At 32.7% G+C, this 16,122-nt stretch overlaps 2 protein-coding genes across 13 annotated transcripts in view; one reads left to right on the top strand and one right to left on the bottom strand.

Moving 5' to 3' along the window:
- Positions 1-7: 7 nt before the first annotated feature.
- Positions 8-2,425, top strand: LOC107999015 (RNA-splicing ligase RtcB homolog). Its single transcript, XM_017058640.3, has 8 exons — positions 8-378; positions 443-769; positions 847-973; positions 1,049-1,155; positions 1,225-1,384; positions 1,462-1,772; positions 1,831-1,995; positions 2,067-2,425. The coding sequence occupies exons 1-8, from the start codon at positions 283-285 to the stop codon at positions 2,292-2,294; spliced, it is 1,521 nt and encodes a 506-aa protein (XP_016914129.1). The 5' UTR covers positions 8-282; the 3' UTR covers positions 2,295-2,425.
- Positions 2,426-2,967: 542 nt separating this feature from the next.
- The window catches only part of LOC107996153 (uncharacterized), a 106,777-nt gene continuing 93,622 nt past the window's right edge, over positions 2,968-16,122 (bottom strand). For 10 of the 12 annotated variants that reach the window (XM_062072550.1, XM_062072543.1, XM_062072544.1 and 7 more), the window contains 29 exons: positions 15,771-16,082; positions 15,353-15,679; positions 14,965-15,270; positions 14,574-14,873; positions 14,005-14,328; positions 13,218-13,544; positions 12,678-12,998; positions 12,300-12,569; positions 12,027-12,215; positions 11,547-11,900; positions 11,262-11,474; positions 10,964-11,161; positions 10,674-10,868; positions 10,178-10,546; positions 9,853-10,065; positions 9,587-9,778; positions 9,278-9,484; positions 9,010-9,192; positions 8,351-8,935; positions 7,230-8,177; positions 6,708-7,076; positions 6,418-6,618; positions 6,067-6,315; positions 5,801-5,989; positions 4,869-5,107; positions 4,492-4,762; positions 4,149-4,387; positions 3,865-4,048; positions 2,968-3,776 (listed from right to left, as the gene is read on the bottom strand). In XM_062072550.1, the coding sequence (XP_061928534.1) occupies positions 3,538-3,776; positions 3,865-4,048; positions 4,149-4,387; positions 4,492-4,762; positions 4,869-5,107; positions 5,801-5,989; positions 6,067-6,315; positions 6,418-6,618; positions 6,708-7,076; positions 7,230-8,177; positions 8,351-8,935; positions 9,010-9,192; positions 9,278-9,484; positions 9,587-9,778; positions 9,853-10,065; positions 10,178-10,546; positions 10,674-10,868; positions 10,964-11,161; positions 11,262-11,474; positions 11,547-11,900; positions 12,027-12,215; positions 12,300-12,569; positions 12,678-12,998; positions 13,218-13,544; positions 14,005-14,328; positions 14,574-14,873; positions 14,965-15,270; positions 15,353-15,679; positions 15,771-16,082 (8,513 nt within the window). In that variant the 3' untranslated portion in view covers positions 2,968-3,537. The remainder of the gene's footprint in view (positions 3,777-3,864; positions 4,049-4,148; positions 4,388-4,491; positions 4,763-4,868; positions 5,108-5,800; positions 5,990-6,066; positions 6,316-6,417; positions 6,619-6,707; positions 7,077-7,229; positions 8,178-8,350; positions 8,936-9,009; positions 9,193-9,277; positions 9,485-9,586; positions 9,779-9,852; positions 10,066-10,177; positions 10,547-10,673; positions 10,869-10,963; positions 11,162-11,261; positions 11,475-11,546; positions 11,901-12,026; positions 12,216-12,299; positions 12,570-12,677; positions 12,999-13,217; positions 13,545-14,004; positions 14,329-14,573; positions 14,874-14,964; positions 15,271-15,352; positions 15,680-15,770; positions 16,083-16,122) is intronic. The other 2 variants (XM_062072546.1, XM_062072549.1) reach the window with 2 other exon arrangements.

The following is a 16,122-nucleotide window of genomic DNA, read 5'->3' as shown; positions in this document are numbered from 1 at the left end:
ATAATCATTCTATATAATATTTGCAATATGGAATAAAGTGTATATATGGTGCAGTCAAAGAAATTGATGAAACGATATCATTGCTATTAAAAAGTTAATGTTTTATGTTAATAATAAATAAAAATACAATATTTCCTAGTCTAATTTTTTATAACATTAATTAAGAAAAAGATTATATTTAAAAATTTATAAGAAACTAATTCGATTTAAGAATATAATCTATAGTTTGGAATTTAGACAGTTAATATATCTTTAAACGAAGGAGAAAATTTATTATAAAAAATGGTAGTTCGGCAATATCAAGAAGAATTAAAATTTTTAGAAAAAATAACTGATACATGCTGGAGAATAAAAAAAGGTTTTCAACCTAATATGAAGGTAAATCAATTATAATGATTGTATATTTTATCTTTATACATATTTTAATATTTTTTTGATTTAGGTTGAAGGTGTTTTTTATGTAAATAATACATTGGAACGTTTAATGTTTGATGAATTGAAAAATGCATGTAGACCAGGAGCAGTAGGTGGCTTTCTTCCAGGCATGAAACAAATTGCTAATGTTGCTGCCCTTCCTGGAATTGTTTGGAGATCTGTTGGATTACCTGATGTACATTCTGGATATGGTTTTGCTATTGGTAATATGGCAGCATTTGATATGAATGATCCAAAATCTATAGTATCACCTGGTGGAGTAGGATTTGATATAAATTGTGGAGTAAGATTATTAAGAACTAATCTTTTTGAAGAAGATGTTCAACCTGTAAAGGTAATTTCTTTTTTAATATTTAATTAATAAATTTAATTATATCACAGAAATAAAAATAAATCAGTGATTGTTTTTAGGAACAACTTGCCCAAAGTATGTTTGATCATATTCCTGTTGGTGTTGGTTCAAAAGGAATTATACCTATGAATGCACGTGATTTAGAAGAAGCTTTAGAAATGGGAATGGATTGGTCTCTCAGAGAAGGTATCCAGATATTCTAGACAGAATCAATTAATTTTTATTATTAATAATAAGTTTATTTTTTTCAACTTTCTACAGGTTATATTTGGGCAGAAGATAAAGAACATTGTGAAGAATATGGTAGAATGCTTAATGCAGATTCTTCAAAAGTATCAATGAGAGCTAAAAAACGTGGGCTTCCACAGGTATTGAAAATATATTTTTACATGCATAAATATTAAAAATTTTAAATTCTCAAGTAAATTTTTTTATAGTTAGGAACATTAGGAGCAGGAAATCATTATGCTGAGATTCAAGTTGTAGATGAAATTTATGATAAATGGGCTGCATGCAAAATGGGAATTGAAGAAAAAGGTCAAATTTGTGTTATGATTCATTCTGGTAGCAGAGGATTTGGACATCAAGTTGCAACTGGTAAAATATATATTAATAATAAATTTTAATAATAAAATTTTTTCAAAAAATAATATATGTTTTTATTTGCATTATAGATGCTCTTGTACAAATGGAAAAAGCTATGAAACGAGATAATATTGAAACTAATGATAGACAATTAGCATGTGCTCATATCAAATCTCAAGAAGGTCAAGATTATCTAAAATCAATGGCCGCAGCCGCCAATTTTGCTTGGGTTAATAGAAGCTCTATGACATTTCTTAGTCGACAGGCATTTGCCAAGCAATTCCGATTATCTCCTGATGATTTAGATATGCATGTTATATATGATGTCTCTCATAATATTGCAAAAATAGAAGAACATATGGTCGATGGAAAACAGAAAACACTTCTAGTACATAGAAAAGTAAGTAAAAATAATGAATTATTATATTTAATTATTATATATAATTATTTCTTGTTAGGGATCAACAAGAGCATTTCCACCTCATCATCCTTTGATCCCTGTAGATTATCAATTAACAGGTCAACCTGTTTTAATTGGAGGTACTATGGGAACTTGTAGTTATGTTCTCACTGGAACTGATCAAGCTATGAAAGAAACATTTGGATCTACTTGTCATGGAGCAGTAAGTATTTGTGAAAATTTTGTTAAATTATAAACTCATATATAAATTGAATATGAATTCTATTTATTTAGGGACGAGCTTTATCTAGAGCTAAGTCACGTAGAAACTTGGATTATACGGATGTATTAGAAAAATTAGAAAGGCAAGGGATATCGATTAGAGTCGCTTCGCCTAAATTAGTAATGGAAGAAGCACCAGAATCTTATAAAAATGTAACAGATGTTGTAAATACATGTCATGCTGCAGGCATTTCGCGAAAATGTATAAAATTAAGACCGATTGCAGTTATCAAAGGATAATTAATCATAATATTATGTATAGGAGTGATTTGTGTCGAAATTTTGTCTATCTTCAATTCTAATAGAAAAGGTGAAATTGCAAGACAATTTTATACGCAAATAAAATTATAAATAAATATATTAAAAATTTTTTTCAAATATACAAATTATTACAACGTTACAAATGATTTAGCGCTATTTAGATAGATATTTTTAAAATACATTCAGTCATGTTCTACGGATATTTTGAGTGCATTTATTGCATTTTGCATTTCTTTTTTTATTCTATTCTAATATTGAATACTCAGTTTTTTTATTTATAATATTATTTATATAATATTTGAGAAGTTATTTGTTATAAATATTCATCATAAATTCCCTAAATATCCTAATATAAATTTCATTCATTTGTGAATATTAAATGAATCATGATATTTAAAAATTACGAGAATCATTTAGCAGCATATCATATGCATTTATCAATATAATATAACTTGTATATTAGATATTCGTTTGTAAATTATGTAAAAATGTAACAGAAATAAATATTTAATTTATTTATTTTATTATTAATTTATAATTTATAATAAAATATAATTTTTTTCAATTTGATACTTATGTTTTAGTATGTTTCTTATTTTTTTTCTTTTTTTTTTTTGAACAAATAAATATTAAGGTATAATATAATAAACCATTTTAAAAATATTACATTAGCATTTTATTAGAGAAAATGTACAGTTACCTACGCACGACATAAGAAAGCTATATTAGACTAATTCGTTTGACTTTACACGGGAATTAAATTCGCTGTGTTACGCTTAACAAATCTTCCAATGACTGAAGAAGGAGAAAATGGAAAGAAGAAATATAGGAAAAAAATAGTATATTGGAAGACAAGTTCTATTGTGTTGTAGATAATGGAAGCAAACCATCACCATTAAATAGCAAATGTTTGTCCCTCTCTCTCTCTCTCTCTCTCTCTCTCTCTCTCTCTCTCTCTCTCTCTCAATTTTTATTTATCTATCTATATATATATCTATATATATATATATATATATCTTAATTCGGGGTACTCATATATAACAATGAACATACAACATGTTGTATGTTATGTGAACCCTTCAGAAGAAAGAAACGGAAATTTAGTCATTGGAAGAGTCGTTGATGGAAATACAAGACTGACCAATAAAAAAATTGTGGTCTGTATTGCATTTCATTAAGAATTATAAAATTACGTTAAAAAATAATTATTATCCTAGAACACTTAAGATAGGTGATAATCAGGAGACGGTTCAGCTACAGATTCGGTAGTGAACAATGGATTTGGGAACTCTGGTGGGTGTGGCAGTGGTCCAGCAGTCTTTGGCTGGCGACGATACGCCATTAGCCAGCATGAAACAGCAATAGCTACAGCGACTAGTGCCAAGAGTGCTGTAATTACTAATGCTATCACAAAACCGACCATAGAAACGCAAATGTCTTCCACTCTTTGAGCTGCAGGAACTAAAACAAAAAAAAAATCACATTGCAGTAATTAAGAATTTTAAAAATTTTCTCATTAATATTAAAGGAGAAAAAAATATAGTTTTACTTTCAGCTGGATCTGCTGTCAACCTCTCTTGCTTCTCCAAAGTGAATATCAAATTCGATTGGATTGTTATTTCTTCTCGAAGTTGTCCTTCATAGTTATCTGTAATACTTAAGGATGTATCATTTATCTCAGAATTCACGTCTCGACGACGACGACCAAACGCGTTGTATCCTCGACAATTGACCTGCAAGAAAATGATAATTAAATTTTGAAATATAATCGATTATATACGATTTATTTTAAAATATACATTATGTGTTCCAAAATATCAAAAAAATACTTACGGGTTGACAACGTCCAAAACATACGCGGATATTGCATTGGAATCGAATGTTATCACTGCTTGGAAATTTAAAAGCATTAAAGCTGGCCATCAATGTCTGTGTTTCAGGATTCTGTTCCCATTCTTTAAATATTGTTGGGTCTGTTGCACAGCCATTCTCGTCTGTGACAATATATTCGTTCTCCAATTTATCTTCCATCGTTTTAGCCACACAATTTCGGGCAAATCCACCATAAATAGCTAAAATATTAAAATGTTAAAATCAGTTACAATTAGTACAAGAAAAAAATCCATTGATTTATAACATGGAATATAGTGAGTATATGAATAGTGAATATTCTCACTGGAAGGTTGGACTTCGACTTGCAACATCAAATTGTCTCCAATTTCGGCTGAACTTATTTCATTTCCATTTTGAGTAACAATCTTCATTAAACAAACTGGTGGAGGACCAGTATTAGCAATTGTACCGGCAGTAGTTAACATTGAAACATTAAAGCCGAGAGTGACATTTTGTTCTCCGGTTTGATATATGCATTTGATATGATAAGCTTGAGTTTTGTATGTCATTAATTTTGGATGCTTTTGTATGACCAATACAAAACTAGCTTGTCCCTATTAAAAATAATATTTTTATTAATAAATTTGAAATAGATGAAGAATGTGAACAGATTTCGATAAATCTAATAAATTTTAATTTCTATATTAAAAAAAAACTTACATTTACGTGAATAAGTCCGCAATTTCCGAACGCTACTTTAAATATTTCAGTTTTGTGCATAGTTTCTGCTGGAATAGAGACAACTCTTCTGCATTGTTCGTCCTTACTGTGACCTTTGACGTATAAAACACCATCAAATTCCTGATCATGGAGATGAATCTCGACTTGCACTCCATCAGATAAACAACTGACAACCATTTCTGGCCTGGGGAAATCAGTGCGCCATCGATTTTTGTCGTCTGAGAAATCAAGAAAGAAATCATTTTGTTAGAGTTCACGATTATGAAAGAATTATAGCACAATCAAAAATAATTACTATTTTTGAGAGATAATAATTAGAGTTTATATGAGTGTCTATTTTTTTCAGTGAAAATTTTAAAGATAAATGAAATGAAATCATAAAAGACACGTCATTAAGAATATTGAACTACGGGAAAAAAACAGAATTTTAAAGCAACAACAGTTTCAAATTAAACAGAAAAAGTCCTAAATTAAATAGCAAGAATTCCAAATCAGACAGAAAGACTCAAAACAGCCAGTAAGAATTTCCGAATGTTATAGATAAAATAGATAGTAAGAATTTCAAAGCAGATAGAAAATCTTAAAAAAGAATTCATAATAAAGATTTTACATAGTCAAGTGCAAAGTTGAATAAAATATCTTTAAATATAGATTAGAATTACATAAAAAAGTTTAAAAGATAAATAGAAAGTTAAGAATTTAGAACATTAAATTTGAAGCAGTATAAATAATAGATACACTGCGTTAATATTATATAAATCTAAGATAAATTTATAATAGAAACAAAGAGATATTATAAATAAAATAATTACAGACAATAATTGTAGGACAACTAAAATCAATAAATTCAAACGAAATACAATATTCAAGAAGAACATCAATAGATCTCTCCTATAACAAAAATATCTTACAGCATTGAGTGTAAGCATTTCCAATGTAGCCATTGATGCATATGCAAATAGCTTGATGACGAGTAGCATTGCAAAGTGCATAAAGACCACATAATTGAATTGAACAAGGATCTTCGCAAGTCTGACTGGTTTTATCGCAGAATCTGTTATCGGCGCAATCATCATCGTGTTTGCACTCGATTATGTCGGCTACAAAATTAATTAAATAAATGAAATTTATGCAAACAAAAAATTAACCAAATAAAAAAATAATATTTTTCACTTACCAGGTTTGCAATATCCATTTGCATCTAGTTTATATCCATGATGAGTTGGACATACGCAACGGCCATACTCGTCGATGATCATGCCGTTCTCCAGAGCGCACACACAATATCCTTCTTCATTGATTATCATTCCAGACTGTTTACGACATGGTATACACATTTCTTTCTCATCCTTAGCTGAACCAGGTGGACAAACGCAATTGCCATATTCATCTAGAATCTCATTTTTTTCTACTGCACATATATTCGCTGTAAATAAATTATTTAAAATAAATTAATAATTTATTTAAAAATTCTCCTGTAATCTTAAATTGTTGATTACAAATTATTTGATTAAGAACGAGATATTACTTTTGTCACAGCGGATGACCGCATTTCCTCTATATCCAGGAATGCATTCACATATCATGGTTCTCACAGGAGACGTATCGAGTACTTTACAATCTGCATTTATTCCACAAGGTTCAATCTTCACGCAAGGATTGATGCATTCACCATTGAAACAAGCAGTTTGGGATGGACATTCATTATCTGCTTTGCATTTTTCTGTCACTGAAAAATAAATAAATAAGAAATAGTTCAATTATTTAATTGTGTCAAACAAAATCGATTATTAAAAATATCGATTAATTGATTCTTACATTTGACACATCCTGTTTTGGTATCTCCAATATAGCCAGGAGGACAAGCACATTCGATTATATGATTATAAACGTTACACTCCATGTTTCCAGTACAAGGATTTTTCGCGCAAGGATTCTCACAGCGGTTGTTAATGCAAGCTTTGTTGGTAGGACAATCAGAATTACTTTTACATCCGAGAAGGACGCAAGAGACTCTCGGATTGCCACCGAATCCTGGTAGACATTCACAGATGGCTTTGTGATTGATACCGTGACACTCAGCATTTTTTCCACAACTAGTTAATGATGATGAGCAAACGGGAACACAATTATGTTGCACGCACGCGTGCGATCCGCTGCATTCGCTATCCGTACGACATCCAGCAACTAAAAGTTACATATCAAATTAAAATAAAAAATAAAGGAAAAGATCAATAAATCATTCAATTTTTTTGAAATGATTTTTGATAACGAATAGGATATAAGAAATAAAAAAAAAAATAAATTGAATCTAATTTTCTTAAGGCCAACAATTCTCACCTTTGGTACACATCACATCAGGATTTCCATCATATCCTAGCACGCAGGAGCATATTGGTTTGTGATTAACAACGCTGCAATCCGCATTAGGACCGCAAGCGCAAGGATTCTTGCATATCGCGTTCACACAAGATTTATCTGAAGGACAATCGCTATCCCTTGCACACTCGATTTTCAAAATTGGTTTGGTAGGTCGACAAGTTCCACTGCCGCTACTCACGTATCCGCTGGGACATACGCAAACCATCGTGCGAACCGGAGACGTTGGAAGTACTCTACACTCCGATGGTTCGCTGCAGGGTTGCACCACGGAACATGGATTCTGACATTTATTATCAAAGCAGGCTAACAAATTAGGACAATCACTATCTTCTTTACATTCTGGTCGTTCTTCTGGTTTGCAAGCAATGTAAGGATTGCCAATGTAATAAATTGGGCAACGACAAATAGGTAGATGGTTAAATACTCTACACTCAGCTAGAGACGAGCAAGGATTACTATGGACACAAGGATTGATACACTGCATATTGATGCAAGAATGATCTCCAGGACAGTCTCCATTACTATAACAACCGATCACTCTGCAACGATCTAAAGAGTTTCCATGATATCCTTGACGACATCTACAATCTGCTTTATGGTTATTGGGATAACATTCGGCGTTTACTCCACAATTATCGGAGATCAGACAAGGATTCACGCAATTGTTGTTCACACAACTCTTATCCAGAGCACACTCACTGTCGCGTGTACATTCTATAGAATAACAGGCGATATCTGGATTACCCTGGTATCCTTCTTCACAAGAACAGATCGGCTTGTGGTTTCGCACATAACAAGCGGCGTTTGTACCGCAATTGCATGGGTTTCTGCATTGTCTATTAATGCAAGCTTCTCCATCACTGCACTCATCATTTATTGTACAAGTGCCAATTATTGTTATTTGAACTAAAAAGAAACGTATGTTTAATATAATGAATGCTAATTTGATCTTTATTATTACATTACTAAAATTGAAATGAAGAAAAAATAGATTGACTATGATATTCCATTATTGAATATTTTATGATAAAATCTTTTTTCTATGAATTCTTTTAATAAAAAATCTTAAGAATATTTACTTGGCCTGCAAACACCATCGATATCAGTGGTCCAACCTTCAGGACATGTGCACGTCATAGTTCTTACTGGAACAGTATCCAAAACATTGCACCGAGCATTCTGTAAGCATGGCTTGATCACTGGGCATGGATCGATACATTTATTCTTAATGCACACCAATTTGTCAGCACATTCAATATCGATTCTGCATTCAGGTTCATCAGGTTTCTTTTTCGGATATGTACAATAGGAATATGGATTTCCTGCAGGAATATTCTCCGGACAGCGACAAGTGGCTACGTGATCTTGGACATAGCAAATAGCATTTTGAGCACATGGTGGATCTTCTATACAAGGGCTGATACAACGTCCACTATAACAAGCTAGATTTCGAGGACAATCGTAGTCAGATGTGCATTCCACTCTTTCGCAATGTATTTCTGGATTGCCCAAATAGCCTGGACCACAACGACAAATGGCACGATGATTCTGACCATAACATTCTGCATTTATTGCACATTTATTCTCCAGAATACAAGGATTTACACATTGCCCATTATAACATGTAGCTGCATTATTGCACTCGCTATCTGATTCACAATCCACTAAAATAGAACAATAGAAAAATTAAATTTAATTGACGTTTTATTTCTTTTTTAGAAAAGGAAATCTGACTTACGTTTAAAACAACCCAATTGAGGATTTCCAGAATACCCAGGTGAACAAATACAAGATGGATAATGATCTACGACATTGCATTTGGCATTTGCACCACAATTGCAAGGGTTAATGCATAAATTGTTCACACAGGCAGCATTGCCTGCGCAATCATTGTTCGAGATACATTCAGCTACTATTTCCGCTACAAAATATTGTAAATTTTTGATTAGAATATATCGATTTTATTATTAAAATATAATATATTTATTTCTTTATTCAAAACTTACGCGGTTCACAATTGATCTTTGAATCACCAATGTAATTGGCAGGACATCTGCAAACTGGACTGTGATTATTTGCATAACACAATGCATTTCTACCACATGGATTTCCAAAAATGCAAGGATTCATGCAAAAAGAATTTATACACTGTTTGTCATTGGAACAATCATTGTTAGAATAACATTCTGGACGCGGTGGTAGTATTATTGGTACTGAAAAATTTTTAATTTTGAATATGATTTTTAAAATCATTTCTAAAAAAAATTATTTCACTTATAAAAATTAAATTAGTGATAAAAATGTTTAAAATATACCTCTGATGCACTCAATATAAGCATTGCCAGTGAATTCGGGTGCACAGTAACAGATTCCAGTGTGCGATATCGCTTTGCATTGTGCATTCAATCCACATTTGGTCGTGAGACAAGCTTCGATGCAAATTCCTTCCACGCATTTATCGGAATCAATGCAATCTTGATCTTGATGACATTGCACATTCTCTTTCACTGTAATAAAATTTTCATTGTGTATAATGCATTTTATAAAAATAAGATTGATGAAGAATATTAGAAATATTTACCAATTTTTTTGCATGATCCATTTATATCAGTGATGGTGTTTGGAGGGCAACTACATATCATTGTACGAAGAGGAACTGTGTTTAATACCTTGCATTCTTGATCTGCAGAACACATATTGGAGGATAGACAAGGATCTTGGCATTTGGTATTGATACACGCAAAGTATGATGGACATTCGCTATCTGATTTGCATTCTGATTCAATGGAAACACCTTAAAGAAAAAAAAATAAAAAATTATTCTTCGTTCTTATTTGATTTATATCAAGATAAAAAATGAATCAAAATCCATTAATCCATATCAAATCCAAAATTAATTAATTTACCAGTACAATCAATATATGGATTTCCAGTGGTACCAAGAGGGCAGATGCATTTGGGTTGATGATTTTTCGCAATACATTTTGCAGTTTCTGCGCAAACGTCATCCTCGCAAACAGGTCGACATACTCTGTTCAACCTATCACAAGCTTCGTGATCTGCACAATCTTCATTGTAATGACATATTGTGGATATGCACGCAATTCGTGGATCACCTTGAGTACCTCGTGGACATACGCATTGCGCCCTGTGGGAAACAGCGATGCATTCTGCACCACGACCACAGGCAATGTCTCCGATCAAGCAAGGCGTGATACAATTATTATTTTGACAAGTTTTATCGTAAGGACAATCGCTATCTGATTTGCATTCGGCTACAAAGAAATATTTTAATAAGTTTTAATTATAAAATAAAATATTTTACTAAATATTATTTTATTATTTTTTGAATGAAATTGTCATTATGAATTATACTGTCATCCCCTCTTATAAACAACTTACGTCTGAAACATTGTATTTGTGGATCTCCTGCGAAGTTTTGTTTACAATGACAGGTTGGATGATGATTAACAGTGAGACATTCCGCGTTCAGACCACATTGAGTGCTGACACATGGATTTTGACATAATTCATTAATACAGGCCTCATTAGGTGCACAATCAAGATTTGATGTGCATTCTGGAAATGAATCAGTATCTGCAACAAATATGAAAATTTTGTTAAAAAACATAATATTTCTTTTGCTTGTTATTTATTTTTCATTTTACAAGTATTATATTTTTAGCAATTACCTCTGTAACAATTTACAAATGGATCACCAGCAGTACCACGCGAACAATGACATTGACGATAATGATTTTGGACTAAACATTCCGCATTCGAAGCACATGGATTGATAATGCATGGATTGATACATCTTTCGTTCAGACATGACATATTTGAAGAACATTGAGAGTCAGCTTTACAGATAGCTTCGATTTGTTTATCCACTAAAAAAAAATATTTATTTAAAATTATTTATTTTATTTGAAAATAAAATTAAATGAAAAACTTAAAATTAAATAAAAATTTCTATATTTCTATATATACCAGGAATACAAGCGACAGTTGCATCGCCAGCAAAGTTTGGTAAACACTCGCAAATCATAGTCCTCATTGGCAAAGTGTTCACAACGGAACATTTTGCTCCAGCGATGCAAGGTTTACTTTCAACACATGGATCTTTGCAAATACCATTAAAACAGCCTAATTTACTTGGACAGTCTCCATCTACTTGACATTGAGGTTGTTGTTCAATCGGTTCTATAAGAATAATTCATTTATAATTTATTGTACATAAATCTAAATTATATTCATAAAAATAATTATAATTACCAATCAGACACGAAGTATAAGGATTGCCTACATAACCAGGAGGACACCGACAAATTGGTCGATGATTAACCACATGACATTGTGCAGATAGTGGGCAATCACAAGGATTTATACATTTTGAATCGCGACATGATAAAGAAGATGGACAATCGTTATCGGTTATGCATTCTGATCTTTCGCATCCTTGATATGGATTTCCTAAATATCCATCAGGACAGTAACATCTTGGTCTATGATATCCATCTGATTCGCAAAATGCATTAATTCCGCACTGAGTCACAGAACAAGTGTCTATACATTCATTATTAACACAGGATTGTGTTAATGGACAATCACTATCACCACGACAACCAACTGCATAAAGAAAATTTAAAATATTAATACTATTATATAGTATAAATACTACACATTTTCAATTCATTCGATAAAATCCTCATTTTTATGATATGGATTTGAAAGGTCGAAATTTAAGAAACTTACTTTCACCACAATATTGTTGAGGATTGCCAGTGAACCCTTCATTACATACGCACACAGCTCGATGTAATTGTACGTGGCAACGACTGTTGAAACCGCAAGAATCGAGTGTGCAAGGATCGATGCATTTTTGGTTGTAGCAAGTCTTATCGTTCGGGCATTCGGAATTGTGAATACATTCTGGAACTGGTTCTGCATGTGTTCAAATTCAATATTTCAATTAAGTTTATTAAAGCATTTTTTTTTTGTTAAAAATTTTAAAATCAAATAAGTCACCTTCGACTGTTGGAATAGTACATTGTATACGAGCATTTCCAGTGAATCCAATTGGACATGAACAAACAGGCTTGTGATTCACTGTTTGACACAATGAATTAATACCACAAGCACCGATGCAAGGATCTTTACATTTTTGGCCGAAACAAGCCTTTTCTCGTGGACAATCGGAATTAATAACACATTCTGGATATATGCATATCGCGATACCATTTCGAACTTTACATTCGCCATTATAAGTGCATGGAGATGGACTACAAGGATCAGTTTCTAAAATAAACAAAGTAAATTAATATAAAAAATTTAGATTACAGAAAAATTGATAGCATAAAGATTCATAAGAAATTAAAATAATAAGTATGAATATCATGTAATTACCAATTTGGATAATACATTCGTCGAATGGATTGCCAATTAAAGGAGGTGGACAACTGCATAGAGGACTATGGTTGATTGCTTTACATGTAGCCTTGATACCGCACACATTTTGTGTGCAAGGATTCACGCATTTGTTACTGATGCAAGCTTTGTCTCCTGGACAATCTGAACTAATTACACATTCTGGATGACAACCTGTTATACTAGAAGGAATTCCTTGGAGACCAGGTAAACACTTGCAGACAGCCGTATCGCCGATTTTTTCGCAAATGGTATTAGGACCGCATGGTGATGGAGAACAAGGATCTCTTTCTTTTGGACCTAATATAAATATTTTTTATTATAGTTAAAATGAAAAGTGAAAATTTTTTTTTATTTTTTGATAAAAATTCTTCTAATTGTATAATGATTATGATTGTGATTTATAACTTATAATAAATAAATGATTGCAATTTATGATAATTATAATATTAGTTTTTTTTCCAAAAAACTTTTAAAAAGGCAATCATAAAATTTATTATTTATATAAAATTAAAATACCTTCAGGAATGACTTGACAGATCGTAAACGCATCGCCGATAGTAGGCAGAGGACAAGAGCAAATAGGAATATGATTAGAAACTGTACAGATCGCACCAACGCCACAAGTACCAGGACAAGGATCCTGACATTTAGTCCTGACGCAAGCTTGCGATTTCAGACAGTCAGTATTGGTCAAACATTCAGGTTGACAGCCTTCATAAGGATTTCCACGGAAATTTGGCAAACATTCACAATACGCCGTATTTTGTCTTTCCCTGCAATAAGCGTTGACTCCACATGGTGAAGGACTGCAAGGTCTCAGCGATATAGGTGGTTCTTTTGGAGCTATAAAATAAAAATCCAAAAATATTAATATTTTATTCCAAAAATGATTCGTTTAGTGATTTACATTAAAAAATTTGCGTGAAAAGTTACAAGAGTTAATTTACAAAAAAATAAAAGAACATTAAGAACTGTACAAGAACGCGAATAGAAATTATTGTTAGAGAAATCATGAAAAATATATGAGAAAATGACGAATGTGTATGAAGAAGACTGCTTCAACTATCTATCAATCAACATGCAATTTTTTTTATAATGTATCATACAATCTCTATGTACAATATATACAAAACTAAAGTTTGTATTTATTAAAAAAATTCAATCAAAAATTCATTAGTATTTTCATAAAAAAAAAATGAAAAATCGCGAAAGTTCATTTCTTATTCTTGGTTGCTCGTTAATATTTCTTTTTAATATTTATTTATTATATTTTTTTGATTATTCTCATGGGATTATTTCTTACTCTTGGTCACAGTACAAATAGCAAACGGGTCCCCGGTGTATCCCTCGGAACATATACAGTGGATGTAATGCTGGGTAACTTGACACAGGGCATTAAAGCCGCAGAGTCCGGTACAAGGATCGGTACACTTCTGTTTAACGCACGCCTGGTTGCTAGGACATTCGCTGTTCACAAGACATTCAGGTCTACAGTTGGGAGGTAAGCCTATAAATTCGGGCATACAGGCGCAAGAGGCTTTATTGTCTTGTGTTACTGTGCATTGAGAATTCGGTCCACATAGCGAGGGTTTGCACGGATTCTGACTAGCCTCTTCGTATTGTGGTGCTGTTCGTTGACAAAAGTTTATTACAAGTTAAACATTGTAATCTATTTTTGTTAGAAACTTTGAGATATAAATTAGCGCTGTGAGGATGAGAACTATTCATGGGAATGAAATAGTCAAATTTTAAGAGAAACATAATTTAAAAATATCAAAATTTAAAAATACTCTCTATTGTAATAAGAACGTTCACAAAATTCGAGAAAGAAGAAATTCATAGACAGTACCGATCCAAGCATGCATTACTTACTCATAGGGAAACAGCTGACAAACGGATCACCGGAATACTGAACGGGACAACTGCAAATAGGATTGTGGTTTCGTACGACACATAACGCGCTTTGTCCACAAGTGTTGTCGCACGGGTTTTGACATTTTTGATTCACACAAGCTTTACTCTGCTCACAATCAGAGTTCACCAAACATTCAGGTCTACAGCTGGGCGGAATTCCGAAATATCCAGGTAGGCAAGTACAAGAAGCTTGCTCACTAAACTCGCGACAAATGCTGTTGGGTCCACAGGGTGAGGGTTCACAAGGTTTCGTACGTTCTATCGTAAAGTGACATATAGAACATCAATGAATGAACATTTGAAATTTAGTTTTTCTTTAGGATCAATCAATGTAGATAGTTCCACTCACTTCGAACAGGTTTGCAGAGGTTAAATGGATCTCCTTCATAATTTTCCAAGCAATTGCAAGTAGGGATATGATTGATCACAGTACATTCTGCGTTCTGACCGCAGATTTTGGTACAAGGATTCACGCATTTATTATTAGAACAAGCTTTGTCATAAGTACAGTCCGAATTCTGTACGCATTCTGGTCGACAACCTTGGTAAGGATCGCCATGATACTCGTTTATACAACTGCATATAGCGTTTCGACAGATGGCGTTTGGACCGCAAGGTGATGGATGGCATGGGTCTGATTGAACTGGAACGGTAGCTGTTATTCGTATAATCAAATCAAATCAATTATTGACATTATTAAAATTCAATAATTAATAAATTATATCAGAAATTCTTACGTGTGGGTGTTAAGATTGGTTGGCAATTAGTGAAAGGATCTCCTGTGTAATCTCTGGGACAAGTGCAAACAGGTGTGTGATTAATGACGCTGCATAGTGCATTCGTTGCACAAGATCCTGGACACGGATCTTTACATTTTTCTCTTACACAAGCCTTATTACTGGTACAGTCCGAGTTAATAGAACATTCTGGTCGACAATTGGGAGCTGAACCAACATAATTGGGCAAACAAGAACAGGATGATATGCCTCCTATATTTTGACATTGCGAAAACGGACCGCAAGGTGATGGAACGCAAGGGTTTATGGGTAAAAGTGGTGCGGGTGCTAAAAAACGTATACAAATTGAAAAATATATTCGTGAAAATGATTCCAAACGTATGATTGTAAGTGAGATTCTTTCAAATAATTCACTTACTGGTCATGTCAAAACATCTTATAAATGGATCTCCGGTTTGAGAAGCATCACAACTACAAATAGGACTGTGATGGAAAACTTCGCACTTCGCATTTATTCCACAAACTCCGGAACATGGATCTACACATTTTTGGTTTATACAAGCTCTATTGCTAGCACATTCCGTGCTAACTACGCATTGTGGTCTACATAATGGAGGAATTCCCTTGAAATTAGGAAGGCAAGAACAACTGGACTGACCATTCACATTGCGACATCGACTATTGGGTCCGCATGGTGATGGATCGCACGGATTTGTGGGATTTAGTATGGCTGATAAAAATTTATCATCAGATTGTGTCTAATATAATTG

Source organism: Apis cerana, linkage group LG3 (genome assembly GCF_029169275.1).
Source record: "Apis cerana isolate GH-2021 linkage group LG3, AcerK_1.0, whole genome shotgun sequence".
Taxonomy (NCBI): domain Eukaryota; kingdom Metazoa; phylum Arthropoda; class Insecta; order Hymenoptera; family Apidae; genus Apis; species Apis cerana.
Note: the sequence above shows the minus strand (reverse complement) of the source record. Positions and strands in the feature narration are given on the sequence as shown.